This window comes from Pezoporus occidentalis, unplaced genomic scaffold (assembly GCF_034315485.1).
Source record: "Pezoporus occidentalis ecotype Australia unplaced genomic scaffold, CSIRO_AGI_Poc_V1 ctg34, whole genome shotgun sequence".
Taxonomy (NCBI): Eukaryota; Metazoa; Chordata; class Aves; order Psittaciformes; family Psittacidae; genus Pezoporus; species Pezoporus occidentalis.
The window spans coordinates 200,901-220,727 of NW_026915376.1; the positions used below are offsets into that span (position 1 = coordinate 200,901).

Consider the following 19,827-nt stretch of genomic DNA (forward strand, 5'->3'; position numbering starts at 1 on the left):
AGGATGATCTTGAGTACTTTCTTGGAATGCCTCACAAAGATATTCTGTTGTTAATGTGGTAACAAGGGTAGGCAGGAGAACTGAAATTGAACAGGTGAGAGACTGGTTCTTGCAAACTTTTTGCCGCAGAAAGGAAGCTATGCCTTTGACACTTGCTAGCCATTATTTGGGAGGCTTCTTTTGAGGCACATATTGCAATTGTGTGACATGCACAGGGGAAGAAAAGCTATTTGTGGTTGAAACGAGGGAAGAAAGAAAGGGAAGTTGTTAGGAATTGAATGAAGTACAGTAGGTGACATCACACCACTGTAAGTTTATGCAGATGTAATAGTCAAGAAACTGAAAGCACAATTTTGAGGAGGTGTTTCAACAGGGCCAACCCAGCTTTCTGTAAAGTCAATAAAGATCTTTCAGTTAATTTGAGGAGAGCTGTGTCAAGTCTGGTTGAACTTCACTTCTTCTCCCAGAAAATGAAAGGCTGATATGAGACTTCCTAACATGGGGAAAAATGTTAAATGGACCATCAGAAGAATGAAATCATGGGGTGCTTAAAACCTTATCAGAAAGCCAACGAAGGTGAGTGGTAATGATCCCGATTTTCCAGAGAGATGATAAATAGTCGGATCACAAAGGATTCCTTCCTATGCTGCATGCTGGCTTTTCTGAAGAAAGGTCAACAAAAAGGCTTTGCTATTTTACAAAGGCAAACGGATGTATTTTTTTTCTCTGAAATAAAATATAAATATCTTATACATTTCTAAGCTGTCTCTCTTGTACCCTGAGGTAAAACCGAGTAAGTATTATGGTTGACTCTTTCTTTTCCGTATGAATGAAAAGCCATAGACATTAGTAACGGGATGAATTTATCCCATTAGTTTTAATGCAGGCAAGGGTAGAGCTGAGCCAAAGTACTGTAGATTAGCATGACAGAAGCAATAAACTTGTTCACAGAGCAGCAAAGATGTAGTGAATGAAGTGCCTCTCTTACTCCATATGCAACCCAGAGGCACCTCGGGATGAAGAGGGGTCAGCTAGTGAGCTCTAGATGATGATATTTTTGTCTTTTTCTGTCTTCAGATATCTCAGCTTATGACAGAGACTAGTCGAGAGGGCCTGACTGAAGCCGCATTGAACCGCTACAATGCAGATAAACCTTCCTTGTACAGCTTCCCTGCTTCCCAGAGCACATATGTTGCCAGTGAAGTATCCACAGGCACCTCGGTGGCAGCATCATTTTTTGCCAGGTAAGAGAAATTTATCAGCTTTTCCTTCCCTGGAAACATAATGTCTTTCAAAAGAGACGATTCTCTAGTGAAGACAGACTACAGCACACATGTTAAAACATGGCTATAGGTCACAGACTTGCAGGAATTACTAGAATTGCCATGAAAATGTTGTTTAATCAACCTGTATGCATTTGTCTGTAAGATGGGGATGATGCTTCTATCCTCTTCTGTAAGATCACTCTTAAATTCTTGATTTGGTTTCAAACGTGACTGCACTCACAAAATAATACCTGATTTAGTGATATTTTTAGGGGGGTGTATTCCTGAATGAGAAGGGCCTATCCAAGTAATTTCCTTAGAGAAGCAATTCATTGCAGAGCTAACTAGAGGTGGATAGTTCTGTTTGGTGGGCAACCTTCAGGTTTCTTTGCTGAATTTTACTTCCATCTAGGGAAATTTTCAAGATTTCCACTTTCAGACTGAAAAGCTGAGGTTTCTGATGTCTGTTTCTGTCCCTGGCCTGCTGTTGCATCGTAAACAGTGAGAGGCTGAGAGTGTAAACTCAGCCTCAGATCACTCTTTCTGTTGAATATTCAGCCATTGTTTCAAAAAAGTTTGATGGGATGAAGTTTCATTAAAAAAATCTTACTGTTGTCTATATTACTTTGTCAGCAAAAGTGGTTTCTGAAATGGGCATAGCAGCTAATAAATCAAATATCTATTATCAACAAGGAATATTTTTCTGCACAGAATTATGCTGTTTGCAGGACATAATCCTTTTAGTCCAGTTGAATCCTTACATAACTGATAAAGTTGAAATTATCCTTGTCTTCTAATGCTTTTCAATAATTAGGAGATTGACTTGGGAACAGTTGTGGAAGTAATGTTATAACAAGAGAATAAACTATTTTTACAGCACTTCCAGTCCAATTTAGTGAGAGATCTGAATTTCAAAACATGGAATGAACTTTTGACTGAATGCCTGAAGCTTATTCAGATTAAGTTCGTACCCTTGAGAGAGCCAACTATTAGTAATTCCACATGATTCTATTTTATTTTAAAGGTAACTGGAAAACTTGCAAAGGTGCTGGGCTCTGTACATCTGGAAATATTTTCTCCTATTTTTCCCTCACAGCATAAGGACTGCATATGTTCAATGAGTGTCACACAAGTGAATCTTGTAAAAGTATGAAGAGTAGGATTTTAAAAGACCCAGTGAATATTGTTTGGGGCAGCTCTGCCATTTTTTCTTTACCAGTGTGACGTTGCAATAGCAAGTGTGAATAATGACTGTGGTCTTGATTTGCTGCAGGCAGTTCAAATTAAATTTGCTGAATGTACTCATATGGTAATATCTAACTAGAGTGCAGATTGAGATTAGCACATATTTTAGCATGAATTGATTTGAAAAGATGGCTTAAATCATTTGTTTTTCATTGTTTCAGTGTTTTATGCTAAGGGAGGTCATTTGCTCTTAGTACACTCTGCTGAAATGTAGGAAACTCATTACATTTATTAAAAATCCCTAGTGTAAATCACAGCATTTTAAGTAGAACTCTGTTAATTTCTAGCTGATGGTGTGAATTGTTAGGTATGCTTGGCCCAGCAGAGTTCTCATGTTTAGGCTGTTTATTTTTAAACTGTATATAGCAAGACAAAAATGGCTGGTTTAGTTTGGGGTATTGCATAATTAAAATAACATCACTTACGTAAGTCAGTTTTATGTTGGACTTCAAGTTACATCATGTGCTGACAGTTCAAGCAGCAAATCCAAGTCAGTTGTGCACTGCTTGACCTTTTAACAAGAAAATCTTCAACTTGTTTTCAAAAATGTGGATTTCTCATTAATTTTTGTTTTGTCTGTTATGTGTCTGTTTGCATTTTTGTAAAGTTGGGGTATGAAGTGTAAAAAACCCACGTGTGTGTACTATAAAATACAAAGTAGAAGGTAGTGGTTGTCAATTCATTAACATGGTATGCTGTTTATAGCATTCTTACAGTTATTCATACCAGGCCTATGAATTCTGAACTTTTGTTTTATCTGATTGTATGTGGCACATGGAGTGGTGACTACCAGCTACGCCTGTTTTTTCTGAATGTGTGTCACATAATGATGTTTTAATGGTAAGCATGTAAGAAATTATTACACAGCCAGTGAAATTTGCTAATGTGAAGCTGAAGTTGGAAGTAGAAAATATTCTTTTGAAATCTTAATAATATCCTACAGTATTTCATTCTATGTTCCCTAACAAGCAAAGCAAACCTCAGATGAGGCTCAGATATAAAAGTCATCCATCACCAGGAAAACCCCCCAATTAACTAAAATGCTAGAGTATGGAGGAAATGTCAAGGCATCCACGGGAACTTGTGGTTGTAATTACTTGAAAAACATCAGTAGTGGAATACTGGGAGCTCATAATTTCTCTGTTCTTGGGCACTGCTAGTCCAGCAGTGACATTTACTTGACTAGCCTACAGCTGGCACTGAGCCATGGCGAAGTGTTTGAAGGCCACACTAACACTTAATCTTTTGAAAAGCCAGGAGACTTCTCAGTTGTCTCAATACTCGACTGTTACATTTCACAATCTACAGCTGGCAGACTTCCAAGTCAGCTAAAAGGGACACAGCTTTTGTGAATTGTCATTTGTCAGGATATCGCTGCAAGAGAGCTCATGATATGACAGGATCCCATGGGATGGACAGTATGTGAATGTTTAAAAGGATCAAACATTGAAAACTGTCCAAAGTGCTCTGCTGGTAGGCTTATGAATATTAGATGATACAGGTATGAATAATGTATTCCTAATGGTGATTCTGACACAGAAAGTGAGTTCAATTGATTGTACTTTCAATAACAAGCACCAAATTTGCCTTTCTGTTCAGTGCTATCAATCATTTTTGTCTCGGATATCCGCCAGTCCATGCTAATTTAGCATCATCTTGCTTGTTACTGGTACACATTTGTGATAAAATGAATGCATGTAGTGAATGTGACATAATGGTTAGGTTCTTTACACAAAAATAATCACTTGCAGAGCATTTTAGGTTTTTTCACATCGGTTAGCATTTGCCTCCAGTTTGGGTATGTCATAAGAAGCATTGCATTTTTTTTGGCCATCACAGTCTCAGGTGTACCAGCCTCTTGCCTTGTGTCCTTCTTTTGCTTATCTTTCTGAAGTCTCTGTAAAGCTGTAGCAGGCCAAGGAACACTGTACTAAACTTCTTCCCATCTGTGCCCTTCTGAATAAAACTCTGTTGTGACTGGGCTGTAGAGTTTCAGCAGTATCTCAAAGGGTGGTAGCATGGCGTAGGAACTAAAAGACAAAACTTGATCAGGACCTTTCTGTTGTCCTTACAATACCTAAAGGTTTTGAGGATCTTGGTACTGTTCCTTGTTTGCCATGTCACAGTAAGGTTGCTTTCTTGAAGAGGAAAAGCTTTTACTGTGTCAGGAGAAAAGAGGGCTGTAAAAGCTCATTTCACTTTTGACCTCAAAAGAGGTAAAAGTTTTTGAGAAGGAGATAATTTTTAATGGCATTTTTCAAAGCTGTTTCCTGTTGTTGATCAGGAAGTGTAACAGTGTTTCTTGAACAAAAGCCCCCCTCAGTCTGAAATCAAATATAGTCATATTTGGATGAATTGAGCCTAAAGGGAATATAGATAATCTTGAAAGTAGACTGAAAAATCTGCTCTAGGGATCATTTTCCGTGTCTTTAAACAGCTTAAATGCTAAGCAGGGCCACACAATGCTACTGTTGTAAGATGTAGCAAGGCATGTTTTTCAAATGAAACACAGAAATGTCCAGATATTTTAAAAAGTTATTTTGAGACAAAATAATAGAATTACAGAAAGGTTTGAGTTGGAAAGGACCTTAAAAGTCATCAAGTTCCAACCCCCTGCCATAGCCAGGGACACCTTCCACTAGACCAGATTGCTTATAGCCCATCCAGCATGGCTTTGAACATTGCCAGGGATGGGGCAGCCGCAGCTTCTCTGGGCAACGGGTTCCAGTTGCCCACCCTCACAGTAAAAGAACTTCTTTCTAATATCTAATTTAAATCTACCCTCTTTCATCTTAAAATCATTCCCTCTTGTCTCATCAATACCTGCCCTTGTAAAAAGCCCCTCTCCAGATTTCTTTTGGGCTTCCTTTAGGTACTGGAAGGTGTGAAATATAGGCACAATGTGATTTTGATATTGTGGACCACTGAAGTAGGAAGGTCTAATACTGACTTAAGAGGATTGAAGGATTCCTTCAATATGATGGCCCTAGACTTTGTATTAGGAGTTTGGTTGTTCTATTTAAACTGTATGAAGCCACAAACCAGCTTAACAGCTCATGTTTGAATAAGCTGCGAAACTCAATTGGTTACACAGAATTTGACATGCAGTTCTGTTTCCTGGAACTGGAAGAAAAGCAGGCAAACAGAAAACCTTAGCTTCGTGTGTAACTGACATGTAGCTTCTCGGCATGGGTTGAGCTCTAGTTACAGTTGTTTCCGTTCTTGGAAAAACCGCTGATAGCCCTTTCTAATACTCATTCCCCATCCCTGTGTGGTTTGGCAGCTGGGAGAGGAGGAGGTGAGGTAGTGCCTTACTGCCAAGGAGTATTGTGAATGTTGTGTTCAAACACTGCTGAATGCTCCACAGATATCCCATCCACTTCTTGGAATCCTTTGAGAATCTATTTTAAAAATATGGAACATATTGCATGAACTATGAAGCTTATATGAGGACACTTTGTGGGACCCTCGTGTTAAAGCCAATGTGCTGTTTTGATGACTTAGTACTCTAGAAACCCCAGAATCTCATGCCTTGCTGTTTTTCGCACACATATGGTAAACTATCATCTTATCAAATAACTTTAGATGTTTGCTGTTCTTCCTTAGAGGTGCAATATTATGTAATTTTTATTGAAACTTAAAGGAAGTTGTTAATCTGCACCATCTTTCTGTTTATGGGGAAAAATTGTTGAAGATCAAAGACTTAGAATCTGGGAACATGAGGGCTTTTCCTTATACACTGTGTACTAATCATACCATTTTAAGGTCCTGGCTTGAATTTTTCAGAGATCTGGGACAAATTCACAAAAATTAACTTTTCCTAGCATTGCAGCAGAGGATTTGTTGGAACTTGTGCAGCAAACCCAGATAAGGAAGAGAGGCAGCAGTTAGAAGAGAAGGAAATGGGTTGGACTGGGTATTCCTGTACCACAGAGCCCAGCTTTGTCTTGGGAAGCTCCATGGGAGAAAAACTTGCTTTGAGTCAGTAGTCCAGCTGTAACTGGTGTAGCTGAAGCATTACACTAGCAGATGTGGAGTCAGGTCACAAATCTGTTCCTGATACTCCGGTAACTTGTGCAGATGCACAGCAGGCTGTTCTGGCACACCAGGGTGCTGGTGCTGCTGAGGCCTGAGATGCTATCAGAAAAGAGCCTGTGAACATTGCCAGAGAATGAAAGCTGCTTGTCCCATGCTCTGTGCCTTTCTGAAGAAAGTTCTGTTGAAGTTTCGAATGATTTTAAACAAGTTACTCTGATGAACTTCATGCTGAAGAGTGATGGACCTAACTGCTCTTTCAAGCCCTGCAGTGGTTCCCTGGTTTAGGCACTGCTTGAGAAGTCCTTGATGTCAAATAGTGATGACCTCAACATCCCTAAGAGAAAATTATTTTCTGAGACTTAGGTGAAAATATATTTTGGTTTCTTGCTGTCTAAAGTATGCAGAACCTAACAGGATTTTCTTTCATTAGCTGAGCAAAGTAAATGTAACGGTTAAATTGTGGTCAGTCTCTCAGACATTTTAAAGAACTATATGTTAACAACTCTGATTAGAATCTCTACTCTTTTCTTTCATCCTTCATAAGAAATACGTAAAAAGAACTATGTTATGATAAAAGATCCATACACTGTCTTTCAATAGGGATGCTGGCAGTAAGTTTTAAAACCTCTGTAAATATTTTCCAAAAATATTTCTACCTTCAAAGCCTGTCTTGGGACTGACTAGTAGGGTAAATTTCAATCACAGTGATCTCAGTCAACTTGAAAGACCATGAAACAAATATTTAAAATTGGCACCTAGGTTTGAGCGCACAACTTCAGGGGCTGTTTTTTCATTCTTGCTCCAGTTTCATCAAAAATGTGGGAGATCTGTGTTCGTAGTCACTGCTTTTCTATGCTCCCCATTGCTGTGAAAGCCTTAACAGGCCATTTCTACTTCATGTTATTGGTGTTATTTCATGTGTATAAAGTAAATGCCAATTAAAAGGGAATCTTGACTGTTCTGAAGTGAAAGAAGGTTGGCAGTTGGCACATAAAGGATACTCTTTTTCTATGGTTCAATGTAAACAAACAAAAAATGTCCTGACAGGAAAGACTGTGCAAGCTACATGCAAGAATAGCCAGTGTCTAGTAGTGGAGGCAATGATCTGATGCACAGTAAAATCATTAAGACTTAAGTGCTGCACCTGGATGAGGGAAAGCAGTGGTAAGTGAATGATCTCTAGTTTTGTATGGTAGTTCTACCTTGGCTCCCAAACAATTTCCAGTGATTCTCTTTTTTTTTTTTTTTTCCCCAAAGCTGGCAGATTATCATAGAATCACAGAACAGTTAGGGTTGGAAAGGACCTTAAGATCATCTAGTTCCAACCCCCCTGGCATGGGCAGGGGCACCTCACACTAAACCATCTCACCCAAGGCTCTGTCCAACCTGGCCTTGAACACTGCCAGGGATGCAGCATTCACAACTTCCTTGGGCAACCCATTCCAGTGCCTCACTGCCCTTATGACCTGTCACTTTTGTTTGGATAGGTTCATGTCTTTTGATTACAGAAAAGTTTATCAACAAGATTCCAGACTAGGTCTATTTTTAACATGAAGCGTGTAGAGCACGTGTCCAAACCCATGGTCTCGGAATCTTTGGATACTTGCACACTGCCATTATTTAAACCAAAACTTAAGAAAATATATGTGCTTTTAGACCTGGGTTGGAAATCTAGTTGTGATGTTTAATTTGGTGGTGTTCTGGAAACAGAAATAATTTGTGCCTTTGTGCCAATTAGATCCACTGTATGTTGGTTAAAGATTAATTGCTTTTGTTCACACCTTAAAATACAGATAATGGACCCTGATTTTTAAATAGGAATTTGAAAGTGATCCATGGTGCTACAAAATGAAATAAGCTAAAATTACCCTTAGATTATGGTAGAATTCTGTACTTGCAGGGGCATGCCGTCTGCTTAGCCTCAAAGCATGTAACTGATGAAAAGGGTGTAAATACTCCTCATGTATCAAAGTAATCCACCTCAGATGTACAGTGGCATTTACCGTAAGTTAACAAATACCGTTTTCTGGACTAAGCATGTTTTAAAAATAATTAATTAGAGCAATTTAAAGTCAAACATTACTATGCAGTACTATACTGACCATTGAACAGGGAAATTAAAATTCCAATCTACAGAAGGTATGTTACTTTGATGTTATATCTGTATTGAAGTATGCTACACCTGCTTCTGTGCACTGCGCACAGCAAGCAGCGTTTTCTGATCTGCACTTGCCCCACATGGTAGGTTTTGTATTGGTGGTAATGGCAATCACTGGATAATATCATTATTAAAATGGTCATCAAGATTTGGAGTTTCTTGTGTAACCAGCCTTGTGAAATCTTGGTAATTTTCTAAGTAAAGCTCCACGTTCCTCCCTTTTTCTTTGGTTCTTTGGAAAGTTTTGAGACATTACGTTGTTTCTGTGTGGTGCAGTCCCCAATTCCATCTTATGAGTATCTGGTTCTAAAAGGCAAAAGACACATACCATGAAGGTTTTTCTGCTTAAAAGTTTATTTTTAAATGAATATCTTTTCTCAAGTATAGTTCATTATATTAATTGTTTCTAATATATATTCCCTGAAAACCAGAATCTTAGAGTTTTTCTGATTCCTGTGTTTAGTTACAATTTGTTTCTGTAAAGGTTTGAGTGCTTTGCATCATTTTCTTTTTTACTTTAAGTACACAAGTTTGTGAACTTGCGACTAGAATTTATTTGCCGTTAATTTTTATATGATCAACTATGCCAAATTTTTAGATTTAAAAAATTCATCTAGGAATACAATATGCTTATGTGTGCTTTGCCTTCCTTTTTTTTTTTTCCCCTGTCTGCTTATTTTCTCAAGTACAACTCCATGAAATTATATGGTAACTCCATTAGCTTCTAAGCAAAAACTTTCCATCTCTCTCAGGTCCTAGAATCAATAACTGATTATATGACAATGAAAAGGGCCAGAAATGCAAACACCTACTTAATCTATAAAGCATGCAATTTACATGCTCTGTAGAAGTTCTAAATGTTATGCAGCCTCTGTGGAGGCAGAAACAGGTAACCAAGAGACTTCTGTCTTCAGTTGTTAGCAATGGCATTTGTCGGATGTTTCTGAGATGATAGCTTAAATTTTTCTTTCTCTGTTTATGCCTCACTGATTGCTGCTATTACAGATAAGCTTTAGACCTGTAAATGAGTGTGCTGGCCTTTTTCATGTTGTGATTCTCATGTGTTAGATGTTGTGTACCAACAAAAGCTTTGCATTGCAGGGAAGAATATTGGATGCTGATGGTATGGCACTGAAGCACTGATTATTTTAGTGGTTTGCTAAGGAAGGAGGCAATTTTTGATGGAGCTGTATTCCTAATTCTCCTAAATGATTTCAAGCATTCAATACACAAGTACCTAGGTGTATGGAAACTGAACTCCTACTGCTCTCCATACACCATGTTAAAACAGAGGCAACTTCTATTCTACTTCTTGCCACATTTTGTGATTTGCTGCTGCTTTCAATAGATAGCAAAGGGGGAGGCTAGCTAAGGATAGATTTGGCCTTATAATTTCTAAGAGGGCTTTTGGGGTGCTAGAGTACTTGCTACATGAACCCCTTGCTCCCTGCTGATTTAGGAAAAATTAAAAAGAACTGAGGCTATTTCATCTCCTCAGCACTTCCTTTCCTTGCACCTGACATGTACATTGAGAAAAAAAAATTGCTAGCAGCATATGCAGTAATCCCCCAGCACCTGTTACCAAAGACTCCTGGTGCTTAATCTTGCCTTTTACTCTCAGGGCAGTGGAAGTAAGAATGGTCAGCATTAATCTTCTGACTTGTAGTATAGTTGTGACTGCCAACTATAGTATAGGCAACCTCATGTTGATTTACTGTTTTGCATATTTCTTGCTTCCCTTAAATCTTGACATAAGAGTTCTGATTTACAGCGTCTCTATCTTGGCTTGCAGAGTGAGAAAGATGAATTGATGTAGATGCACTGTCTGTAGCAGAAAATTGCATGCTCCACCAGTTGTTTTTTCACAGTTTTTAACACCATCAAACTTACCTTCACGCAAACAGATCATAAATCCATAGTAACGAGACTTTTTCCTAAACACCTGGAAGTTTAGAGTGGCAAACTTTTTATTCTGATTACTGCTTTCCTGTTACAAGAAGTACTGTTACAGTGCTGTCCCAGCAGCCTCAAAATTCCAGCTGTGATTTACCCTGTCTGTAGAGATCTCCACCACCTGCTCGAAGAGTCAGTGTTTTCTTAACCTTGAGAGCAATCTATTCAACCGCTGAATGGCTTTTTCTTACAATTATCAATGAATATAGACCATTTTAGTTTTCTTGCACACAGAATAAAAACTACAACAAAGAAACAGATTTAAATATTGATGTATTTGTTTATTGCCAGATAATTTAACATTAGGCAGACAACTGCCAGTTGGGCTTGTATATATGCATCAGTGTGATGTAGTTATTAACTATGATAAGACCACAGTACCCCTATATACAATCCGCATAGGTGGGTTGTAGCAAATAGAGAATTAGAACCTCACCTCTTTGCTCACCAGTAGATTGAACATGATGTCCATCTTACAGCTTCTGTGTGTTGGTATGTTTCAATCAAACTATTGTTTTGGTCTCTTCTAAATAACTCAAGTTCAGGATTATATGCATGAATTGCCAGCAGGACAGGGGCTCCTGAGCTTTCTAACATGCATCTTGGTTTGACACTACTTAGTTGCCTTTCAGGAGACAGACCTTTTGAAGAATAAAGTAGAAATGAGTGTACACATTTAGGAAATAAGTCATTACAGGAACATTGCAGCTAACAGAAACAATTTTCCTTGTGAATGCATTTCTTGAGATTTCATGACTTTGTGGTATATCTTTAGAGGTTTTCTTGTGATTGCAGAATTCTAAAGGCTTTTTAGCCAAGTGTATTTTCTGTTGTTTAATAAAGAATTGTCAGTGATTTCTTCAGTAAAGTGTTGACAGGGTCTGCCTTTTCTATTCAGCTGTCTATTTTCAAGAAATTGATAGATACCTAATTTCTTTAAGTTCTCCATTCTATTGGTTAAAATTGGTCAATGGATTCAAATCCTTTTAGGACATAGTCTGAGAAATTCACATAGATAGGACATGTATTAGTCATCCTCATTTCTTTAAGTAACCAGGCTAAAAACTACTACTGATAAATAGTGAGGCAAACTTTGGTTTTATTATCTCAATAGTCATGACAGAAAGGACCCAAGCTAGTTACTCTGTAGTGAGAATTCCAGCAATAATTTCTTTGAGTCTAAGAAAGAATAACAAATAAGTGAAAACTGTGGAAATCTAGGCAAAGACAGAAGAGGCAAAATTAACAGAAATTATTTCTGTTTCTTTTCTGAATAATTCTTTGTATGCAAATGCAGGGAGAAATCAGTCAGCCTTTCATTAGAAAGGAAGTAGTACAGAGAGAGTAACTGGACAGCATTGTGTCTCTTGTTCAAGCTATTTGTAAGCAAGCTAAGTTACTAACCTGTCCAGGATGGAGCACATCAACAGTGTATGAAAGTTCAAAGCCTGTTTCTCCTTTTGAGCTAATATGGTGGTATTTGGAATGATGCAGGTCTCCAGGAACAATTCGGGACATGACATGATCCAGGGCAAACAGGAAAATACCTGCCATAGGATACAATTAAAAAAAATAAATTAAAATACTGCCAATGAGTTTAGAATTATGGAAAATAGGTGTTGGTCATACTGGTTTGAAATGTTTTCCCTGAGATGGTTACGTGTTTAGTTAATAAAGTACAACTGATACAATGCAATCTATGTGAATTTCACTGAGCTATTTGGGTTAACACCCTGTGAATTCTTGATTAATACTTTACAGCATTGCAAAACAAATTAGGAATGCATTAAATAGACTAAACTAGATGAATTATGTATTATGCTAAATGACTTTGCTCCTGTTGGGATTCTGTAGAGGTACATAATTCCATAGGGCACTAACTGGAAAAATATTATTAAACCTTTCAGATGGTGTTGGGAAGGTTGTTAGTAACAGATTGCTTAGTCATCTGGGCCAACAATAGGTGTCACATCAGTGTCAAATGTACTATCATAAATCCAGTAGTAAAGAATGTAAACCGTGCTTACGGATTAGGGTCTTATGTACCGAGAAGTGCTTACTGGAGAGGATCTGTGTTTCATGTTTAATTAGCTGCATATCAGTACACAGCGGGACACTCTGGTCAAGAAGGACTATCGAAACTTTTGAATACTTTTACAAGAACGTACGAAGAGAGACTGGGAAGTTAGTATAACTCTGCAGTAGGAATAGAGATGGCCACTGCTGGAATACTCTGTCTAGTTCTGATGTGCACAGTCAAGAAAGATGCTGAAAAAATGGAGAAGCCTTAAAGAAGAGACACTCAGATGGTTAAAAGTTTGGAAAACTGCCTTCCAACAGCTTGACTTTAGTTTATCAAACAGATTTAGAGAGCGATGTGTTGACAATGTGCAGGGAACCTCTGCAGGGAACAGAAACGTGATACTAGAGTCCTCCAGTCTAGCAGACAAAAGCATGTCAAGATGTAATGGCAGGAAGCTGATCTAGACAAACTCAGAGTCATAATGAAATGTCCATGTTTAGGAAACATGCTTGGAAAAGGGCAGTGACCTGCTGAAATGAAGAAGGGTAGCAGAGTGTTCTCTTTTGGTGTCTGTTTTTTAAATTAAAATTGATATTCGAACAAAAAAGGTGGTAGTTAACCACAGTTTTTGGGGGGACTTTAAGAGATTTAATGTAGGGAAGATCCATTGCTTTTGCTATGTGGAAAGCTAAATTAGAGAGTCATAATAGTCTCACTTAACAGTCTTGTAAGACATACTCGCTTGTGTGTGAAGGTGCAGCAACGAGGAATAGCATTTCTGTTCCTCTTTCAGACGGCAATGCTGTTACAAACCTCAAGAAAAAATTGCCATGAAGAAAGCAGTAAACTATTCACTTTCTTAATTTAGCTGGGAGTGATTAACAACCAAGTCTTTTAGTCTTTCAATTGCTGTGTTTTTTTTGTAGATGTACATCAGTGTTGCTTGTGTGTGAGTTGTTTTTTTTTTTTTTTTGAAATTGCAGTATCTGCAATTTTAATTTTTGCCTTTTTAGGCAACAAGATGTGTAGTTTCTCTGGGCACACATCTGCTTCAGTGATGCACAGTTTTCCTGTTCTTTTGGGATTCCATCAATTTCTTGTCTGTTTCACAAAGAACATCAGTATATAGCATTTAAAAAAGGTGGCTTTGTAGAGTTATAAGTGCTTTACTTCTTCCTTTGTCTCTCAAGTTGTGGATGTCAGTCAGCAAAGGTGATGGGTGTTCATTGCTGACACAATCAGATCAGATAAGTCATGAGTGGGAGAAGAACATCCTAATATTTTGACATATAAAATAAGTGGAGAATTTAGCAGCCAAAGCTGAAATAAAAGCGGTATCGTATCTGCAGGCAAAGGCCTGGGGGCAAATGTCTATGCTTTAAAATCACTGATTTGATGAAACTAATGATGCCCCCCCCCCAAAAAAAAAAAAAAAAAAAAAAGAGAAAAAACAACCCCAACCCCCTCCAAAAAATCCCAGCTGTTCCACTTGATGGCTCCTAAAATCTGAATAAAGTCCTTCAAGGGCTTTTTTTCATAGGGAGAGACTATTTTTTGTATGCGTAGTTGTGGTAGCATCTGGTTCCCATCTCTGGGAATTCAGAGAATCCACAGGCACCGACATGCTGTCTGCTGCAGAGAAGCTGTACAACACAGATAAACGCTTCAGACAAGTACGCAGTATGTAATGTAATTGTCTGCAAGCTGGAAAGATGTCGGGGTTTGCTGGGGAGAGGCAAAATCTGAATCAGTGAAGTTTGACTAACATAAGCAATAGGAGCAGCCCTTGTATAAAATTTCCTTTGTTCATCTGTGAAGAATGGACTGATAAGATAGTAACACCTGAGTCAATAGGATTAATCAGTCAGAGAAGGTAAGTAAGGCATACCTAAGGGAAGAGGAGTTAGTGGGTTTTCACAGAGGCTATATCCTTCACAGAGGATTCAAACAGTAGGATCAGTAAACTAAGTGTCAACAAATTTGAGCAGGAAGTATAAAGGGCCTTTTATGAATAATCACATTAGATTGAGTAACTGTTGAATGACAAAGGAACGCAGAATTTGTTTTGATTATTTCTGGCTCATCACATTTGTCATTCTAATGCCTTATCCTTTCTATAAACAGGATTTCTGCGTAAGAAGTACTTGCATTGTTATCTTATGTGAAACTATATTACATCATGGCAAGAGTTTGCTCCCCATTATTGCCATCTGGTATCACAGAAGCAAAATCTTCAGAATGCCTTAAACGTGGGTGCAGGCATAGCACTGTTTTTTTTTTTTTGCTTCCATTGTGCTCTGCACATTATTTTTGCTTAATGAGTAGTATGATAGAACAAATAGAGAGGACATGTAAAAATTTTACTTATTTTATGGCTGGAGTTGGACTCAATCTCAGTGAGATTCAAAACTGAAATGCATTTAAATATTATTCAGTGCTTGAATGAAGCTTACTGTCATGCCAGGGCACTTAATTATGCACAAATATTTATACAGAAGAGGTGATAGCAGATATTCTTTGTGCCTCAGGGAGCCACCATTGTACTCTGTGAATATACCTGCCTTTTGTATAGCAACCTAGAGCTCAGTGCATTTCTTGAGAAAACTGGAGGACTGTATTCTAGACATCCTTGAACCTGAAAAGTCAAAAATGATACTGCATACAACCCAAAGAATCGTCTCTAAATAATATGTGAGGGTGGAATAGGTCCTCACTCCAATAAAGCCAGCTGAGGACGCATCACTGTGTAGGGAGGAGTGTGGAAGCCACAGGGCCACTGGCAGTGGATGAGAAGGGACAAGACTTTCCCTAGACCCGGAGAGCAGGACAGGGCAGGTGCTGTAGCTACTGTTATCTTCCTCCAGCAGCAACATCTAAAAGAAAAGAGAGATGCCAGCCATTATGTGTTACTTTGTGACTACAACCAGGAAGAAAATTGGGTTTGTGACTCCCTTTTCCACAGCCTAGGCCTGTGTTACAGAAGTGGGTCTAGGAAAGGCATTATTTCAGATATACCTGTCTTCAGCACTTCCTATGGGTTAGCGTGTATGTTTGCAGCATGCCAGGCTGGAGTAGTTTTGAGCCAAGTGCCTCAATCTTCCTATACTCTGTGTATAAGCAATTAGGTACCTAACCTGAGGTTTTGACTTTCTCATTAAAGCAGTTGCTAAGAAACTGCCATCCTTAAGAATGGCATGGATCTAGGCTGAAGTTTAAACTGAAATCTGAAGAGTAAGTCCAGACTAAAAGTTTTAGGTTTAATTTGTGTTAAAAATAACAAGTACATTGTGAATACAAGAACCATATATTCCTAGAATAAAACAAATTCGGAAAATGCTGAACAGACCAGGTTTCCAAGAGCATTGAGATGGGAATGATTCAAGAGCCTGGAACTGATTTCCAAAAATTATTGAAGCCCTTATGAGCTTGAGTAGCAGTGACTGTCACCGGAATCTAGGTTCCTGCACATCTAGGTAACTTCTGAAATTGTACCTGTGAAGTAATTACAACCTTTTCAGTACTTTCAGAAAGCAGACTTTAGAGCTGTGTTCTGATCCAGATTTATCTCTGGTTCGGCCATGAAGCACTATTCTTGAATTTTGAAAATTATGTTTATATTTAATTCCTAACAAATAAGTACACTCAAACCTCAAACACATTATACAATGTGTAGCTCTAAGGGGCAATATCTTAAATGAAAACAGATCCTTTTATTTTTCTTCATGCCAGCAATTTGTTTATCAGTATGGCAATTGCACACAAATATCCCAGATGTTCATGGAAAGAAAATTCCTCTTTAATTTACAGCAGAATCTGGTTTTATCCCTTCCTGACTTTATTTGTCAAGCACACAAATGTTTAAAGCCTTGTATTGAAATATACTACAGCAGTTTTTTGCATGTCTCTTAAAGGCTAATGTTTGTAAAATCACAGAATAATTGCTAAGTCCAGTTCCCCGCTCAAAGCAGGTCCAGTTACATCAGGTTGTTCAGGGTTGTGTCTCATGGAGCTTTGAATATCTCTGGATGGAATTTCTACAATGTCTGAGTCCTGGTTCCAATAGCTGTCCATGCTTATGGTGGAAAATCATTTCTTTATGTATAACTTGATTTTCCCATGTTGCAATTTGTCTCTTGCCTCTCCTTCTGCCCCTGTGCATCTCCAAGAATGAATCTGACCCTATCTTCTCTAAATGCCCTCATCAGTTGTAGGCAGCCCTAAGAGCTCTCCTTCACCTAAGGGGAAGGCTTAAGTAAATGCAGTTGTCTCAGCATCTCTTCATACGTTAAATGCTCCAGCCCATATCATCCTGGTTGTTCATCTCAATGGGCAAACAGACCATTGTATTATTGGAGAGAAGATCATGGAGCTATGCCTTCAGTGAGCTACTGTTCTAGAAGTACAAACTGCTTTCATAGGAAATCTTACTATTGTTCAATTCAGCTTTTGCTGGAACTGGTCTTAGGAATCATGCTCAGAGTCTGAACTTTAAGATTGAGGTTTTAATCTGTGATGCTGACTGTATTTCCTATTGCTTTTACCTGAGCAATACATAGGAGAGGCTGATTATATATTCAGTAAGAAGATGTGTGATTTCAGATTTTAGATCCAGTAATTTTTATAGCTGATGTTTTCTCTGCTGCTCTTGTAGCAAATGGCAATATTGTAGAACACCCATGGTGCTTCATTCATATTTGCTTTGCAAAGTCTTTGGCTGGGAGTCAAACAGTACTGACAGCCCGAGCCTCTGTTTCACATACTCAGGAACTATTAAATATTGATGTTTCACGGAAAAAGACATAATCGTAGTCCGTGCCGACAGGGCTGTGGAGAGCTGCTGGAGACTGGCCGTGCTGTGGCATTGCTGGAGCAGGGACTTACAGCCTTGGTGGCTGACATGGGGTCCTGGGCTGTGGGCAGGTAGGGTGAAATCCAGGGGATCTGAGCAGGACCTGCAAAGCCCATGGGTGCCCTCAGGGCCCTGACAGACCTGCAGTTGTGGCTGGGTTAGGAGGAGGGCTCTGGCCTGCAGTGGGTGTGAGGCTGGAAAGAGGTTGTGAAACGACAGTGCAAGCTGGGGAAAGGTTTCTCCCCTGTGAGTTTGTTCATGTGGGCTATGGCTGGGGGAGCTGAATCTTAGCCAAGGCCTAGGATTAGGATTAGAGGGCAAAATTCCAGAGCTCTGGTATGGGGCTGAAAAGGGGCTGCATAATCACAGAGCAGTCTGCAAACAGATTTCTCACTCAGTGATTTGCAGAGAAATTTGGCTGAGGATCTTATTAATGCAGGGGAGTAATTGCTGCGTTGCCCATAAAAATCACCATGCTGTAAGCACCTGTCAGATTCTCAGAGCATGTTCCAGCCCTGCATCTGTAGCATATGAGAAACAGGCCAATAATTAGACTTGTCTGAACTGTAATTTTTGTTGGAATTATTATATAATTCAGTTTCACAGAATCACAGAATCGTTAGGGTTGGAAGGGACCTCTGGAGATCATCCAGTCCAACCTCACTGCCAAGGCAGGGCTATCTAGACACAGGAATGCATCCAGGTGGGTTTTGAATGTCTCCAAAGAGGGAGACTCCACAACCTCTCTCAGCAGCCTGTTCCAGCGTTCTGCCACCCTCAACATAAAGTTCTTCCTCATTTTGAGGTGAAAGTTGTGGTTTAGTCTATGGCCCTTGCTTTTCATCCAGTTGCTGGGCACCAGTGAAAAAGAGCCTGACACCAGTTTGTTCAGCACTCTTTATTTTCACACTAGAACGCGAATAATTTCTTTAGCTTCTTTGACTCCCACTGTGGAGGGTCAGCAGAGATGAAAATAGGACTGGCATTCATCTCCATGAACCTTACTGCAGTGGCAACTAACTAGCATAGCTCTAGTTTTTTTATTGCTTCAGCTACTGGTGAAAAAGGCAATAGAAAAGAGTCAGGAAATTCAGCTCAGGCACAATTCATTTTCTGCACAAGCCACAGAAAAACAGCAGCAAGTGTTAATTATGGTTTTTAAGTTGATCGTTTGCCCTTTATGTGTCTGTTTGCAAACAGCAAATGCCCTCCACACCCACACAGTTGGAGACACAGAGATGATACTGGCGCATGCAAATACATGCTTGTCTATAAATTGACTTCAGACTCTCCTCCTTAGTATGGGTATCAGAGGAGGAGATTGTATAACTTGCTCAGTGAGTCCCTCTTGACTAGCTGGATCTGCCTAATTTTACCCAGTTCTTTCTGACCTGACAAGCACAGGAAAATAAGAAACCTGTGAGCCCATGAAGATTTTTTTCAGCAATGCCCCACACTGAGCTGTAATGTTATTCTGCACAATAGTGGGGATGCTCTTGTCATTTAGAATTTCTCCATGAACAGAAAAATTCTTCTTCTCTTTCTTCTGTTACTTCAAAGTTTATGTTGTAGCACTTGGTAAGTAGTGCCCGTGAGACCTGGCTGGCACCATCTCCTCTGTGGAAATGTGCAGGGAATGTTCTGATTCTCACTTCTTTCCCACCAGGGAAAACACAGCACAATTGTATTCTTCTGGCCATTATATTCCCTGTATTTTACCAAAAATCTGATAGAAGAATAAAACATGGTCAAATAAAGGAGATCTTTAAAAATCTGTGTTCCCCTATATAAGCTAGGTCTGGGGATTCAAGGGCAAAAGAGCTCTTTGGTCTCCAGTTCTTTCCAACTCCTACACTGCTGAATGGCCAATGTTAAAAATAGCTCTCCAAGCAACGTGAAGTGTTTTGTAACCTGAATCACCCAGTGATTCTGTTTACAGCATGGCAATACAACTGGTTATTTCAGCACACCTGAGAGGGGCAAGAGGTTGTAGTGGGGGCTAAAATAACAATCTTGTAGAAGAGAAGAAGGGGTGTTATCTCTGACTTCATCCTGAGTTATACTATTGCTCATACTAAGGCATGAAAATGGAGATGCCAAAACATATTAATTAATAAAAGCAACACAAACAATGGGTAGCAATTTGTATGTCTCAAAACATAAATACTACTTGGTTAAGTAAGGAAATGTAATAAAAAACCCCACTTGGTTGTTAAATTATTGATTCAAGCTGCACCAGAAGGGATGTTAGTCAGTTACCAACCTCCAGTGTAAGGTTTCATGGAGTAGCAGAGAT

General features: G+C 39.0%; 1 protein-coding gene across 1 annotated transcript in view; it reads left to right on the forward strand.

Moving 5' to 3' along the window:
• The window catches only part of KIF26B (kinesin family member 26B), a 288,950-nt gene that overhangs the window by 119,558 nt on the left and 149,565 nt on the right, over nucleotides 1-19,827 (forward strand). Inside the window, exon 4 of the mRNA XM_062629463.1 lies at nucleotides 1,078-1,244. Within this exon, the coding sequence (XP_062485447.1) occupies nucleotides 1,078-1,244 (167 nt within the window). The remainder of the gene's footprint in view (nucleotides 1-1,077; nucleotides 1,245-19,827) is intronic.